The sequence below is a fragment of the Dipodomys spectabilis genome, unplaced genomic scaffold, assembly GCF_019054845.1.
Source record: "Dipodomys spectabilis isolate Male_0828 unplaced genomic scaffold, ASM1905484v1 ptg000001l, whole genome shotgun sequence".
Taxonomy (NCBI): domain Eukaryota; kingdom Metazoa; phylum Chordata; class Mammalia; order Rodentia; family Heteromyidae; genus Dipodomys; species Dipodomys spectabilis.
This window is the reverse complement of record NW_024870678.1, coordinates 23,076,934-23,092,604: the sequence shown is the minus strand read 5'-3', so window position 1 is coordinate 23,092,604 and position 15,671 is coordinate 23,076,934. Positions and strand designations below refer to the sequence as shown.

Below are 15,671 nucleotides of genomic sequence, written 5' to 3'. Positions count from 1 at the left end.
TGAGACCCAGAGTTCAAGCCCCAGTACCACAATAAATAAATAAATAAATAAGCAAATGAATAAACTGGTTTTTTTTGCCAGGTCCTGGTGGCACACACCTATAATCCTAGCTACTCAGGAGACTGAGATCTGAGGATGTGGTTCAAAGCCACCCCAGGCAGGAAATTTCATGAGACTCATCTCCAATTAACTACCAGAAAAACAGAAATGGTACTGTGGCTAAAGCAGAAGAGCTCAGGGACAGCACCCCCAGGCCCTGAGTTCAAGCCTCACGACCGACAAAAAATAAAACAAAACAAAAAAAAACCCACTTTTGTCATTTTGGTTTATGATGGGTTTCTAAAATATTCTTCTGCGATAATTCATGCATAGCTTAAGCTCTAGAAACTTTGGGAACGCCCCTGTCTGATGTCCTTTAGGCAGTGGCTTGAGTCAAAGGACTCGTGGGCATGCTATAAGATCTTGGTAACCTTGTAGAGGCAAGACTTTGATTGTTCCCTCCCCCCCCCCCCCCCGCCCCCTTCCTGATCAGTCTTCCAGCCATTGCGTGAAGAACTTGGGAAAGGAACAGTTGAATGTAGTCAACCTCTTACAGTTCCCAGATTTTATCTGTAATTCGGAATTGTTACTGCTTTTTTACTGACATGTAAGTGCCTCAAAGGGTAATATAAATAAATATCATAAATAATTAAGTTTGACATTTCTTATCTGTTTCCTGTACTCAGCCACGTGGCTCAAGGAAGATTCCTGTAGAAGGTGAAAGAAGGTTGGAAAGCAGGGGTCAGTCACACGGGTGGTCACATATGTCCTTATAGAGAAGGGTCTTTTGTTTTGGGGTGGTTTTTTGTTTTTGCTTTTGTGCCGGTTCTGGGGCTTGAACTCAAGGGCCTAACCAAGTGCTGTTCCTGAACTTCTTTGCTCAAAGCTACCCCTCTTCCACTTGAGCCACTTCTGGCTTTTTGTTGTTGTTGTAGTAAATTGGCGATTCTTTGATCTAGTCACAAACACATCGCAGATCAGCTGCGTGAGCTAATCTCCCTTTCTCCCTACCTGTAAATAAAAGGTAACAGCACCTTCTTCAGTGAGTTTTATTCATGCATGTGCTGTAGTTAAAGTTGAATGTATGACTGCACCATGCTAGACTAGACCTTGGCCTATGCAAGGACCGAGTAAAAATTTACCCTCACTGGACTAGTGCTAAGAAGAGAGTTACTCTCTTGCTTCCCCTGTGCCTGTGTGGCTGGTAGCCAATACTGGAACTTTGAGCGTCCCTACAATGGTGACAGTAGGGTTTGTTGGATGTCTCATTCAAGTGCTTACCCCTTTCCTTTTGTCTGCCTGTGTAGAGAGATCCCTTCCATTTTCGTTAAGGCAACAAAAATTCCCAGGCCAGCATTTGGACTTGAAGTTTCTTTACATTGTCATCTCATATTTACAACTATCTTCTAGACATTTTCATTAAAAAAAAAAACAATCTGTTAATCCCACCCATCTCTCCTCTTACCTATCTTACTCCAATCAAACCTTAATCTGCTGAAGTTTTTTGGTTTTTTTTGTGAGTTTTTTAATGTTTACCTGGAAGTTGGATTTTGTTTGGAGTTACTACCAAATGGATAGCAGGTTTCTCAAAGTGTGATGTGTTCATCAATAAATGAGCATGATCCTGCTTTCTAAATTCTTGCTTTCAGCTCACATTAACACTCTTTTTTGGTAGTCCCATTTGGACTGATCTTTGACTAGTTCTGCACATGGGCAATTGGTTACCAGTCCAAGAGAACTGAGCTTGTGTATCTTTCTCCTTTGTTATTGCTGTCCATTTGGTCATAGTCTGCAGATTCCTACCCAATTTTTTAAACCATATTTCTTTCTTTTAGTGTAGCTTATTATCTGTCTCTACAGCCAAGATATGCAGCTGTGGTTATGTTTTCTTCCCTGCTCTTGATTCTTTTTGATTTTTTCCATTGCCCAGAACGTATAGATTTTGTTGTTGCCCCTTTTGAGACAGAATATTGCAACATGGCTCAGGCTGACCTAGAACTCTTGTTCCTCCTGCCTCAGCCTCTGAAGTGCTAGGATTACAAGTATACGCCACTATACTCAGCTTCCCAGAATATATAGTTTTGAACCTTTGCTTGCCTTCAGTTTCCTTCCCTGAGCCTCAAGTGCTTGTCAGATTTGTTGACTTGGGATGTCCAGTCCTTTTCCTTTTGTCTTCTTCCTGGCAGTGTTTTTTGGCATGAATACACTTTAGTTAAGCATGATCTTGGAAATGATAGAGACTCAGTGAGTTCAGGTCATAATGAATTAGGGAAGAGGGACCAGGCAAAGCTAGTGAGAGGCAGGATCTTCAGGGTTCGGGCCTTCCAGGATTCCAGTACAGAGTCTCATCTTCATCCTAACCATACTAGTTAGGACTTTGTGCAACTGTGGGAAGCTGTCTGATGTAGAGTAAAAAGGAGATGGGGATGGAGAGGGGGTAAAAGTAGAAGTAGGGCCAGTGCCTGTAGTGGTAGAGCGCTAGCTTTGAGCAGAAAAGCTCAGGCCCCAAGTCCAAATAAAAAGTAGAAGCAGAAAGACCAATGGAAACCACCTGCACAAGCTCAGCCAGGTACCCTGGTGCAGGGGCTTGAATGCTGAGAGAGAGGATGGAGGCAGAGAGCCAAATCTCAGACACATGGTGAAGGCAGACTAGGTAGGACAGTGTGTAGGAGGGAAAACATGATCATCAAAGCTAACTTCTGAGTCTAGTTTTAGTGAGGGTGAGATGAGTAGGTATAACCTTGGAAAGCAGCTTGAGGGGAGCAGCTGTGTCCTGGCTTCAATCCGGCACTGCTGGTTATAGCAAAACACTTCAGCTGTTAGTTCACAGTATTTTCCTGTATTTCTATTGTGTTTCTGACTAAAATTTAAATTCCCTGAATGCTGAAAGTTGTGCTTTTCAAATACTCATATTTTCCCTACAGCATGAATCATAGTGCTTTAAGCCATACAAGATGGTGAATAAATATTTCATGGTTGATAGAAATAGTTGCATACATTTTTTTTTGGTATCCTCTGTAATCATATGGAAGTAAGCAATTAAACAGATGGGGAAATTTCCATTTGCATGGGTCATAACTAAGAAATGAGGGGGTTTTTGTGTGTGTGAAACCTGGGATTGTGTTATTGTGGCACCCCCTGGCCAGGTGTCTCCTCTCTCCCCAGATGTGCACCGGGAACTACACCTTTGTCCCTTACATGGTGACTCCACATAACAAAGTCTACTGCTGTGACAGCAGCTTCATGAAAGGCCTGACGGAGCTTATGCACCCCAACTTTGACCTGCTGCTGGGGCCCATCTGCTTACCTCTCACGGACCGTTTCATTCAGCTTTTGAAGGTGGCCCAAGCAAGTTCCAGGTAATTCTTAGGGCTGACATTTGCATGCTAGTAATGTGGTATGGTTTTACTTCATTTATTCCTGCAGCTTATCCTATATCTTTCAGATTGTTAGATGATTAAGAACCAGGAGGGAAAGAGGGAACAGCTTGCACTAAGCAAAAGGAAAGAAATGTAAATATCACCTGATATGGAAGAAATCATTTGTAGTGTCAAAGCTCATAGAATTCACAAACTTTATAGACCATGATAATGACAGTTTGCCTTGTGACTTTTGTTTGTGACTTCAATTAAGTATCACTATTCTACAATACTGTGAAATAACTGAAATGTATGTAATTACCTAATCTCAATTAAAAAATAGAACCAAAAAAACAATGTGCAGTGTCTTCTAAATGGATAGAACAGATGCTATTATAATTTACCTATTGCATTTTATCTCCTTCATAGAACTTGAAATCTATCACCCAAAAAAGACAGTTAATTACTTTATAATAATGGCAGAGCAAAAGATACATGCAAAACAAGTATAGAAACATCAGAATAAATGTCAGAGACTTTTAGTGTAAAGAGTCAAAACTCTGAAAAAATTTGTGTATTTCAATTATGTATTTGCTTAACCATTTTTTGCTAAAAATGAATGGTGATACTGAGTTGGAAAGTAAAGGTTACACCATGTTAAGATCATAGGCAGAATTCACTTATTTAGAATAGTTTCCACTCAAAATAATAAATTCTAATAGAGTTTGAGCCTTTCCTGAAACAAGATGAGAATTAAAAGAAATACATGGACTCTCATCTTTATTTTTGTGCTAGTATGGAGCTTGAACCCACTCAGGGCCTAGTACTATTGTTTGCCTTTTTCACTCTGGCATGGTGCTCTACCACTTGAGCCACTTAAGGTCTCCCACCTCAACTTTTGGCAGATTAGAGTCTTATGGTATTTTTTTGCCCTGGTTGGCTCTGAGCTAGAATCCTCGTATCTCAGCTTCCTTAGTATCTAGGATTACAGCTGTGAGCCACTAGAAGCTTCACATGCCAAACACATGAGGTATTCCTTCTATGCATCTTAATACCTGGGAATCTACTTGTGCAGAAATGTCATTCTTTTCCCTATAAAAATTTTCACTTAACTCTTTTCCAATGTTAACTATTAGAAATGTGTTTTCTTTTCCCCAGCCAATATTTCCGGGAATCTATACTCAATGATATCAGGAAAGCTCGGAATCTGTACACTGGTAAAGAATTGGCAGCTGAATTGGCCAGGATCCGGCAGCGAGTTGATAACATCGAAGTCTTAACAGCAGATATTGTCATCAACCTGTTACTTTCCTACAGAGACATCCAGGTGAGAAGATGCTGAAGGTAAAAGCTTTGTTATGTAGCATTTGAGAGTAATCAGCTGGCTAATAAATTATTTATGCTGCTTGACATAATGTGTATGTGCGCACACGTGCGTGCAATTATGTTGGAGCTTGAACTTAGGGCCTGGGTGTTGTCCCTTAGCTTTTTCTCTCAAGACTGATGTTCTTGAGCCACAGATCCACTTCTGGCTTTTTAGTGGTTAATTGGAGATAAGAATCTCATGGTGGGGCTGGGAAGGTGGCTCAGTGGTAGAGTGCTTGCCTTGCGTGCATGAGGCCCTGGGTTCGATTCCTCAGCACCACATAAATAGAAAAAGCCGGAAGTGGCGCTGTGGCTCAAGTGGTAGAGCGCTAGCCTTGAGCTGAAGAGCTGAGGGACAGCGCCCAGGCCCAGAGTTCAAGCCCCACAACCAACCAAAAAAAACAAAAAGAAGAATCTCATGGACTTTTTCCTGCCCAGACTAGTTTTGAGCCATCATCCTCAGAACTCAGCCTCTTCCTGAGTAGCTAGGATCATGGCCCAAGCCCCTGGCACCTGACTCACATAACTTTTTATTGACCCTTCTATACTTTTCATCTAATGATTTTCTGATGAATGAAAATGACCCATTAGCCAACAATGATTGTGAAATACTTGTATTATAAATATTTGACTTGTCCTTGAGAGAAGACAAAAGAAAATCTGCTCACAGAGCTAATCCTTTCTAGTCTGCTAGCCTCAGTCAGGCATACCTGGCAGTCAATAAATAAAAGTTTTGTTTTGGCAACTGGCAAATATTCTGAGAGCTTTCAGGGAATATCTTTTACTTCCTGAAGTTATGTTGTGTTTGAAACTGATAGTGCCAGAAACAAGAAATATGCAGTTAATTATAAAATCAAACATATCAATATAATCTCTCTCATTGACATGTCTTGGGAATTTATTTTGGTAAGTAGAATGCTCTCTCAGATTGGGATTTGCTGTTAGGTTTTGTGATAAAATTTAAGTGACTTTGGGTTTCTTATTTTCAGTCCTAGGCTCTTGGGGCTATGTAAACCTTCATAAAGACAAGAGACATATATATGTGGAGCATGATGAAACCTAAGAGCTCATGGAGACAGTAACTTACCAATGTGAACCCTTTGCTACTTATAACAGAAATGCAAGCAACTGCTCTGTGTCCTTGAAATATTTTATTTCCCTGAAACTGATTGAGTCTGGCTCTGTGGAGAATGAACTATTCATTTTTAAATAATAGAGTATCATCTTGCTGGGTTGTTTTTTTGTTTGTTTATTTCTTTGGCTTTTGTCAAACATAACAACTGCATGCTTAATGGTTTTTACCCAGTTAATTGAAACAGAAAAAAAAACCCACAACAGCAATTTCTTCTAAATTCTCTAAAATATTTAATGGACTCTTTCCCATTTCATGCTCTCCTCAGATTCATGTGTTTAGGGGTTGAGACATTTCATTGTCAGCTCTTTCTCCTGATGTCTTCACTTTGTCATTTTCCTTTTCCTTGAAAGGACTATGATTCCATTGTGAAGTTGGTAGAGACTTTAGAAAAGCTGCCAACCTTCGATTTGGCCTCCCACCATCATGTGAAGTTTCATTATGCATTTGCTCTGAACAGGTAAGAAGCAGGCTCCTCCCTCCACCCACACGAATGCATTATTGTGTTATGCACAGATTGTTTACAGAGTTCTTGTCATGTTGCAATGACTTCTTATTAGAATGTAATATTCACATAGCAGTCTCTGCTACGTGAAACATGGAGAGCACGTATTCTGGTTTCTTTCTGATTCTTTGTATATTTTGCCAACAACAGTTCTTTTTTCTTCTCTGACCAAGTTTGTATTTGCTATTTATATTTTATCGACTTTTAAAGTTATACAAGCATGGCATTCTCTTTTGGCAAATACTGTTGTCCATTAGTATTTGTAAGGGACTGGTTCAGGTCCCCTTAAAGGTACCAAAATCAAACAATGTTCAAATCCCTTTCATAAAGTTTTATAGACTTTAAATCATCCCTTGATGACTTAGATTACTAAGTACGAGAAAGAGTAAACAGCATCATGATGTAGTCACTACACTGCATTGTTTAGGGAATAACAACAAGAAAAAAATTCTGTGCATGTTCTACATACAATTTTTTCTGATTGTTTCTAGTCCAGCATTGCTTGAATCCAAGGATGTACAACCAACAAATACATAGGACTGACTTTACACTCAACACCAAATGTACACTCACATGAAGATGAACTAATGGAGAGTAAGGACAGAATATATAAGTGAACATATTCCAACACACAGGATGGTTTTATCAGGACTTCTATGAAATCACCTAGTTATGATCAGAACTCTGTTGGTCATGGTTTAGATTATGTATCCATGAATCTGCTCCTACTAGGAATGGTATTGATGCTCCCAGTCCTGCCTTTGCCTTTGTCTGTATCATGGCAGACCTCAGCCCCACTTCCAATGTGCAGTTACCAGGAAGGGTCTTTCCTGCTGTAGCTGTGGGTAAAGCTAGAGCATCAGTCCCCCGAAACTTACTGAATTGCTCATTTCTTTTCTGATAAGAGAGTTGCCAATAGATAGATAGAGAAAGAGAGAGAGAGAGAGCACAACTAAAAGAAGTGATGAAAATGGGGAGATGTTACATTTGTGGAGCACTTGCCACATATCATATAAACTGAGATTATTGTTATTCTTTGGACAAGACCACTGGAAATGGGAAACGTTGCATAACCTTTCAGTGAGTAAGCTATTAAACCAGGACTCAGTCTTTCTTCCTTTTGGTCTGGTGGTCTGTGCTTCTCACTGCTAGCTCTTGCTGCTGCCTTGCTCTAGATGAAAAAGACACCAGGACACTCAGCTAGAAGCTGTGTCTTTCCTTGTTTTCCACTGAGCTGTAGAACATGCTATCAACAAATGAACACTGGAGTCTATTTTATCTTCCATTTAGACTTACCTTACCTTTTGGATGAAAACTCCAGAGTTTACCTGCTCTAACTGGTTCTCAAAGACATCCTTTTTTGAAGCAGAATGGATTATTTTATATTTTAAAATGGAATGTGAAAGTCCATAAGAAGCTCTTACAGTTTTGCTTTATGTATTTTTTGTAAAACAGCATTTAATGAAGTGAAAAGCATGTTTGAAGCAATATTCTTAACCCAAAATGTTTAGTAGAGAGGGTAAAAAGGAAATTCATGTAAGAAGATTTGAGATAGTAGTTAGGGATATGACAACTTTTTAAATAATAACTGTTGAAATATAATCCATATACTATGCAATTTCTTAGTTAAAACATAAAACTCAGTGCTTCTAACTTGTTAATATATTGTATAACCATCAACCTAACACATTTTGAACATTTTTATCAATCCTAAAAAAACTCCCTTACCCATTAGAATTTACCCTCTCATCCCACACCATCATCCAAACATTCTAACATGGCAATCACTAATCCACATTTTGCCTCTGTTAACTTGTCCCATTCTAGACCTTTGTAAATGGAATTACATAATATGTGTTTTGTGATTGACTTCTTCTACTTAGATTATTTTCACAGTCTAAGAAAAGCAAACTCTGGAGAACTTTTGTCTGGTATTGACAACTATCTGCACATGTTATTTTAAAATAAGCCACATAAAGAACTTCCTTAGGTAACCAGTAGGCCATACACCAAAACTATGTACTTCTTGGGTTGGATTTATTTTCTGGAATTATCTGTGAGTTTTCTTACAGTTTTAAAACAAAGGCTATTGAAACCTTAGGTTAAAAGTTTGTCTCTCTTTGGAAAAACTGACTCTTTCAAGGCCACAGACTGTGGTTCTATTTTTCGTTCCACCAATTTGAACCTGCATATGAACTGCATGAAGTCAGAACAACTGTAGGGAGTAAGTTCAACTCCATTGCCAGGAGCCATAGAGCAATTCAGGAGATCCTTTTTAGACCCCATACATGTGCAATAGGACAGAGAAGGATTACGAAAAGGTCTGTAAAGGACTCTCAAAATCTCATTGTTGTTGTTTTCTTGCCAAACTTAATTGATGTGAATCAATACATTATTTAGAGTTTTTAAAAAATAATGGGCCTCTACTTGCTTTTGTCGTCCATTTCAAAACAATATTCTCTACCTTAGGAGAAATCTCCCTGGAGATAGAGCAAAAGCTCTTGATATTATGATCCCCATGGTGCAAAATAAGGATCAAGTTGCTTCAGATATGTATTGCCTCCTTGGTCGAATCTATAAAGACATGTTTTTGGACTCTAATTTCACGGACACTGAAAGTAGGGACCATGGAGCTTCTTGGTAAGTATAGAGGATATAAGGAAGAAACTTACTTAATAAGCTCATGACATCCACAATTGCCTGTCAATGAGAATGCTAAAGTAAAATCTCTTAGATGACTATTGGGAAACAAATCTTAGATTTTATAGACTTTACATTTATTTAACATGACAGAATAAGTTGGGATGAATTAGATGAAAAAACAAAGATATGATTTGAGAAAAGACATTTGAAATAGAGAAAATCAACCCAATATAATATTGAATATTTTTAATCAGTCCAGAAAGAAACCTCTAGGCCATCATTATAGTTTATTAAATAAATAATTTAGAATAAACTATATGTGTGGAAAAACTAATAGGACGACATTAAAAGAGACCTGAACATGTACAAAAGTATATCAAGTTTGTGAATAAGTAGGCTTTATTTTTATTTATTTATTTTTATTATTTATTTATTTTTGTTGGTCATGGGGCTTGAACTCTAGGTTTGGGTGCTGTCCCTGTGCTCTTCAGCTCAAGGTGAGCGCTTTCTTCAGCCAGAGCACTGCTTCCCATTTTCTAGTGGTTTTTATTGGAGATAAGAGTCTTATGGACTTTCCTGCCCGGGCTGGCTTTGAACCAAGATCCCCAGATCTCAGCCTCCCAAGTACAGGCCTGAGCCACTGGCGCCCGGCTATTTTTATATTTTAAAGATGTTAATTCTCCCCAATAGGACTTTTCATTTTTTTATTTGAAAAAATAAAGTATCAAGAGTAAGCAAAGCAATTCTAGAGAAGAAAAAGGTGGAGAGATTTGCTCTACTAGATAGTGAGACTCACTATAAAGCTGCAACAATAAAAAAAAAAAAAGCTGCAACAATTAGGTTATGGCAATATGGCCAAAGACAGAGACAAATTAAACCCTGGAACAAACAGATTTATGATAGAGAAGCCCAAGATTCATGAGCCAGGGTGAAGGGATAGATTCTTCAGATGTGAAGATAGCACTGGGGAAATGTGTTTGTTTGCTTGGAATAATAAAGTTGGACCTCCTTCTTTCCCTCCCTCCTTTCCTCCTATCCTATCTCCATGCTTCTTTCCTTTTTCTCCTGCCTTCTTTCCTTACTTTCTTGCTAACTTTCCCATCTCCCTCCCTATCTTCCTTCCTTCTTTTCATCTTTCCTTTGTGGTTCTAGAAGTTGAACCAAGGGCCTCATGTTTGCTAGGCAAACATTCTACTCCTGTGCTACATTCCCAACCCTAGATCCCTATCTTAAACTCTGTGTAAAAATAAAATTTAAGTGAATTAAAAGCCAAAATATAAAAAAATATCTTAGAAAAACTACTTTCAGAATGAAATATACCAACTATATTTATGACTTTGGGATAGGAATGAATTTTTTAATCAGGGTTTACAAGTACCATAAACCATAAAAGAAAAGACTGGGGGGAATGGAGTGAGTTAAAAAGTACTTCTGCTCCTCAGGGCCATGGCTTTTGGAATGGGCACAGTAGGTTCTTGTAATGATCAATGGCAATTGTATCTTGGAATAAAAATTTAAAAAGCGATTGGGTCAGGCGGCATATGCTTACATTCTAAGCACCTGGAAGGTAGAAGCAGGGAATTGCAACCTCAAAGCCAGCCTGGCTTCTATACTGAGTTCACAACCAACTTGAGACTCTGTTTCAAAAGAAAGACAATGTTGGAAAGTACCAAAGAAGTACCAAAGTAACTCAGGAGATTTAGGACTAGGAGAGATTTTGATCGATGAATGAATTGCAGATAACACAGGACATTTAACTTTTCTTTTCTTTTCTTTTTTGGTACTGGGCATCGAACCCAGGACATTGCACTTGCTAGGCAAGTGCTTTGCCACTGAGCTACATCCCAGCCCAACAGAGGACATTTAAGCAACTTTTCCCCTGGGATTCTCCCTGGATATAGGGCACAGCATGACTCAGGCAGAACTCAGGCAGAAAAATCACAGCCTCAGCCTAAGGAGTCAGTGTGAGGCTGCCTGAGTGCCTAGGAATTGGGCAGGATCACCTCTAAATGAAGGTGCCACAAAGGGAGGATCTTCATGCCCCATATCCCCTTCTGTTCATGGCTAACCCCTGAGGTTCACAGGTAAGAATTGTGTGGGGTAGGAAGTGGCGCTGTAGCTCAAGTGGTAAAGCGCTCACCTTGAGCTGAAGAGCTGAGGGACAGCGCCCAGGCCCAGAGTTCAAGCCCCATGACCGACAAAAAAAAAAAAAAAAAAAAAAAGAATTGTGTGGCGTAAAACCACAGGCAATCCCATGTGAGGCTCAGAATTGAACAAAGGTTTCAGTCACTACCCAGTGCAAGGGAGTTAGAGTTTGGAGTTTGAACCCACAAGGAAGGAAGAGGTATGATATGGCAGGAAAAGTATTTGAAGAATTAATGGACAAATATTATCCTAATCTGATAAGACTAATCAGACACACACACACACACACACACACACACACACACACACATTTAGGAAGCTCAGAAAAAAAAAATCAGGATAAATAAAGAAAACTATCCCCTACATAATTGCTGAAGAAGAGAATTGCATAAAAACATCACAAGTGCAACATGGGAAAAAACAAACATATTTTATAAGGGAGAACGTAAGCCTTACTTTCTATCCAAAAGAGACCAGAAGACAATTGAATAACTCTCTTAAAATACTGAAAGAAAATAATGGCCAATCAAGAACTCTACACGTACCCAGTGAAAGTATCCTTCTAAAACAAAGGGGAAACCAAGACAATTCTCAGAAAAAAAACAACTGAAATTACCTGTTGCTAACATGCCTTCACTAGAAAAATGACAAAGGAACTTGGTGCAGTGGCTCATTCCTGTAATGCTAGCTACTTGGGAGGCAGAGATTGGGAGGATCAAAGTTTGAAGCCAGCCTGGGAAAACAGTTTATAAGGTTCTTATCTCAACTACTAAAATGTTGGGTGTTGTGTTTATCTGTCATCCCAGCTACATGGGAAGCATAAATAGGAGGATGTGGTTCAGGCTAATAAAGTCAAAACAAAAACAGAAAGGTTTGGGACATGACTTAAAAGGTAGATTATCTGAGTTCAAACCCCAGTACCACAAAAAGGAAAAAGTTGAAGGGAAGTGACAACAAATAGATTCTTGAATATATAGGAAGGAATGTATAACACTGGAAATGAGGAATGTATAAAACATTTTGAACAAACCAGAAACAAGGAACAATGTATGTAACCGATATGGAATTTAGTCTCGTTTTATAGCCACATAAATATTTTGACATTATCAAGGAAAGCTAACAATTTGCCTATTTTAGATGCAGTCATTCTGAGAAAAATGTAACATAAGTATATTATTCTATTTCCTAAGCTGAAAGGAGGCTATGTCAATATTGTATTGTTCAACAGAACATGTTACTACTTCTAAAATATTCCCAAATTAAAACATCTGTATCTATACATACAAAGGATTTCCACAATTCAGGAGTTTCTCCGTGGCAACCATAAAACACTTTCAAGTTGTAAAACTGAAATGTAACATTAAAATCTCCTGTCATTAGCTGGGTGCTGGTGGCTCATGCCTGTAGTCCTAGCTATTCAGAAGGCTGAGCTCTGATGGTCTCAGTTCAAAGCTAGCTCCAAACTAGAAAGTGAGTAAGATGCTTATCTCACAATTAGCCAGCAAAAAGCCAGAGGTAGAGAAGTGGCTTAAGTGGTAGAGCACCAGCTGTTGAGCAAAAAAGCTGAGTGAGAATATGTAGCCCTGAGTTCAAGCTCCAGTCCAACACACACACACACACACACACACACACACACACACACACACACACACACACACACACACCTGCCATCTTAGTAGGAGAGTGTCAGCGGAATAATGGGTTATAACCACAGAGAAAAACCAGTATCATGACTTCCTAGGTTCTTTGTAGGAAGAACCTGCTACTCTAGAGCTACAGTAGAGGAATGTAACTGTGAAGCCTTTTCATTATGTAGAGATTTACACTTCAGTAGAATTCTGACGTGTAAGAGAATTAGAATATGACATTTGAGGAACGTTACCTCTGATAGAAATGCTTTGACATGGTAGGGATAAAGAGAGCCCTAGTTTCTGCTCTGTGAACTCAAGTGGAAACCCATCATAAGAATTTGTGCACAAGAACAAAATCCATGTGCTTCCTCATGTTCAAAGTCTTGCCAATTCACGTAAGGAGCAGAGATTTGTCTGCTTTCATTCTGGCTTTATTTTGTCTGAACTTTTCTGGTTCTGTTTTATGCTTCCTAGTTAGCCTAGGAATATGAGCTGTCTTTCACAAGAGCTTTGTGGTCAAGCAGAAGATGTGCAGATGTTATGATCTTATTTTAAGCTACTGATTAGTTTTCTAGCAAGAACAGGGAACCCTGTGAGAGAGTTCACAGACTTTAATGATCCAGGCGTTAGGAGCTGATCTTGTGTGTGTTGCTGATTTATCTCATACTACAGGAATGTGGCTTTTGATCTTGATTGCTTACCTATAACTTGTCATTATTGGTGTAAAGGACACTGAAAAGCCATTTTAAAATGCTTTTGATCCCCTCACACTCATAAAATGATTTCAGTGTTTCCTACGACTTTGACCCACTAGCCAGGGCAGTGAAGGCACACATTCTGGCCCAGTGCTGGTGGAGGAAGGCATGGCGGGGGGAGGGCACCACAGAGGTTACAGGTTTATATCTACCCTCAAGTCCTGGGTCCCAGTGGGATGTTTCCACCCTCCTTCTTGTTTGAGTCACAAGCCTCTGGGTTTCCCCTAGTCAAAGGCGGGTGCTGGGATAACAAGTGGATCCTCATAGCATACTCCCTCCCATCCTGGACTTCTTTCCATAGAAAGTGGTTTTCTCTTGTTTGAATAAGCAATAGTCTATAGACCATGGAAAGTCAGAGGATACAAGCTTCAAGCTCTTGTAATGACAAAGGCTCATTGGGTTCCTTCTTGTAATGTCTATTTTACTTTATTTTATTCTTTAGCGGGATTAGAGTTTAAGCTTGGGATCTTATGCTTGCTAGGCAGAGATTCTACCACTTGAGCCCCACCCATCCCTTTTGGCATTAGTCCTTATTCAGATAGGGTCTTGAATATTTTGTTCAGGCCTCACTTAGACCTTGATCCTCTTGCCTACTGCCAACTAAGATCATAGACACGCACCATTATGCTCAGCTTGTTTGTTGAGATACAGATTCTAGCTAACTTTCCCCAAGCTTGTCTCATACTGCAATCCTTTATATCTACCTCCCAAGTAACTGGGATTACAGAGGTATACTACTATGCCCAGCCGCAAGTCCCTTTTAAATATCATTAATAAATCCAATTTCCCTGCCTTTTGATAAGAGAGGCAGAGCGCTACTCTCCTCTGTACATACTACCTAATGTAAATCCTAGACATGGTACCCTTTTGTTGTCAGGGAGACCATCCTGTGAAGAGCCATTTTCTGAGAGCTTTAGTTGAGAACTCTGAATGTGAAAATAGAGAAGAAAAAAAAAGTTTTGTGGTTTAGAGTTTTTAAAGTTTACCACGTTATGACATATTGATAGAACAGACTTTGGTGTTTGAATCTGATCTGACACTGTGTGGGTGGTCGGAGTAGATGATAGATCCTGCTGATTGTAGCTTTAAAAAAAATGTAGTTCTTTCACATTTTCTCTCACATGATGTTTCTCATGATTACTTCCTTATTTATTTTTGTGCATTGAAGCTCTTGATGTTGGCCAGAGTAATCTGTTATAGTCACCACACGCTCAAGGCCCTTACAGGAAATGCTGTAATATCTGCCTATAACCCATGCAGACCCTCCTTCCACATGTGTTTTCTCTGAACATTTATCATACCTCATATAACATAAATGCTGTGGTAATTGTTCTATTGTGTTGTTTAGGGAATATTTATGTGTGTGTCGGGGGGGGGGGGGCCAGTCATGGGGCTTGAACTTAGGGCCTAGGCACTGTCCCTGAGCTTTTTCAGCTCAAGGCTAGTGCTCTACTACTTTGAGCCATAACTCCATTACCATTTTTCTAGTGGTTAATTGGATATAGGAGTCTCACAGACTTGCCTGGGCTGGCTTCAAACTGGGATCCTCAGATCTCAACCTCTAGAGTAGCTAGTATTACAGGCATGAGCTACCAGCGCCCAGCCCTACAGAATAATTTTTCCGATATATCCTCAACTGTGGTCATCAGGTACAGCATTCAGATATTTAGAGAGGCAATTACATTTCTGTGTTTAAAGTTCTGTAAATGAAGTTAAGGCTATAAAAATGATGCCTGTTTTCATCTTTAGGGACTTAAGTAATAGGTCACTTTCAGTTTGTGAAAAGGTATTTTTTTAAAAAAAAGTCATAGCTGTTCCTTATAATGTTTTAAATAAGTCAATGAAGACAGCCATAGTGCCTGTCCCCCAGGCTGGCTAGAGGACATTGCAAGTGGAATAGCAGAAACTGCTTTGAGAGAAGGGGAGGGGAGGTTTGGAGAACAGCTACCTTGTAGGGAACGTGATGCTGTGGCCCACGAACCTAGACTTACATCCTCAAGAGAAGAAAATGGCCACAGACCTTCTGAAGGGTGATGTTCAGAGGAAGTGATGTGGGCAGATCATCCTGCCTAGCAAGCCAAAGTCATTCCCACTGCC

At 39.5% G+C, this 15,671-nt stretch overlaps 1 protein-coding gene across 1 annotated transcript in view; it reads left to right on the top strand.

Moving 5' to 3' along the window:
• Map3k5 (mitogen-activated protein kinase kinase kinase 5) overlaps positions 1-15,671 on the top strand; it is a 181,772-nt gene that overhangs the window by 75,827 nt on the left and 90,274 nt on the right. The window contains exons 4-7 of the mRNA XM_042701048.1: positions 3,205-3,398; positions 4,557-4,725; positions 6,249-6,355; positions 8,870-9,040. Coding sequence (XP_042556982.1) covers positions 3,205-3,398; positions 4,557-4,725; positions 6,249-6,355; positions 8,870-9,040 — 641 coding nt within the window. The remainder of the gene's footprint in view (positions 1-3,204; positions 3,399-4,556; positions 4,726-6,248; positions 6,356-8,869; positions 9,041-15,671) is intronic.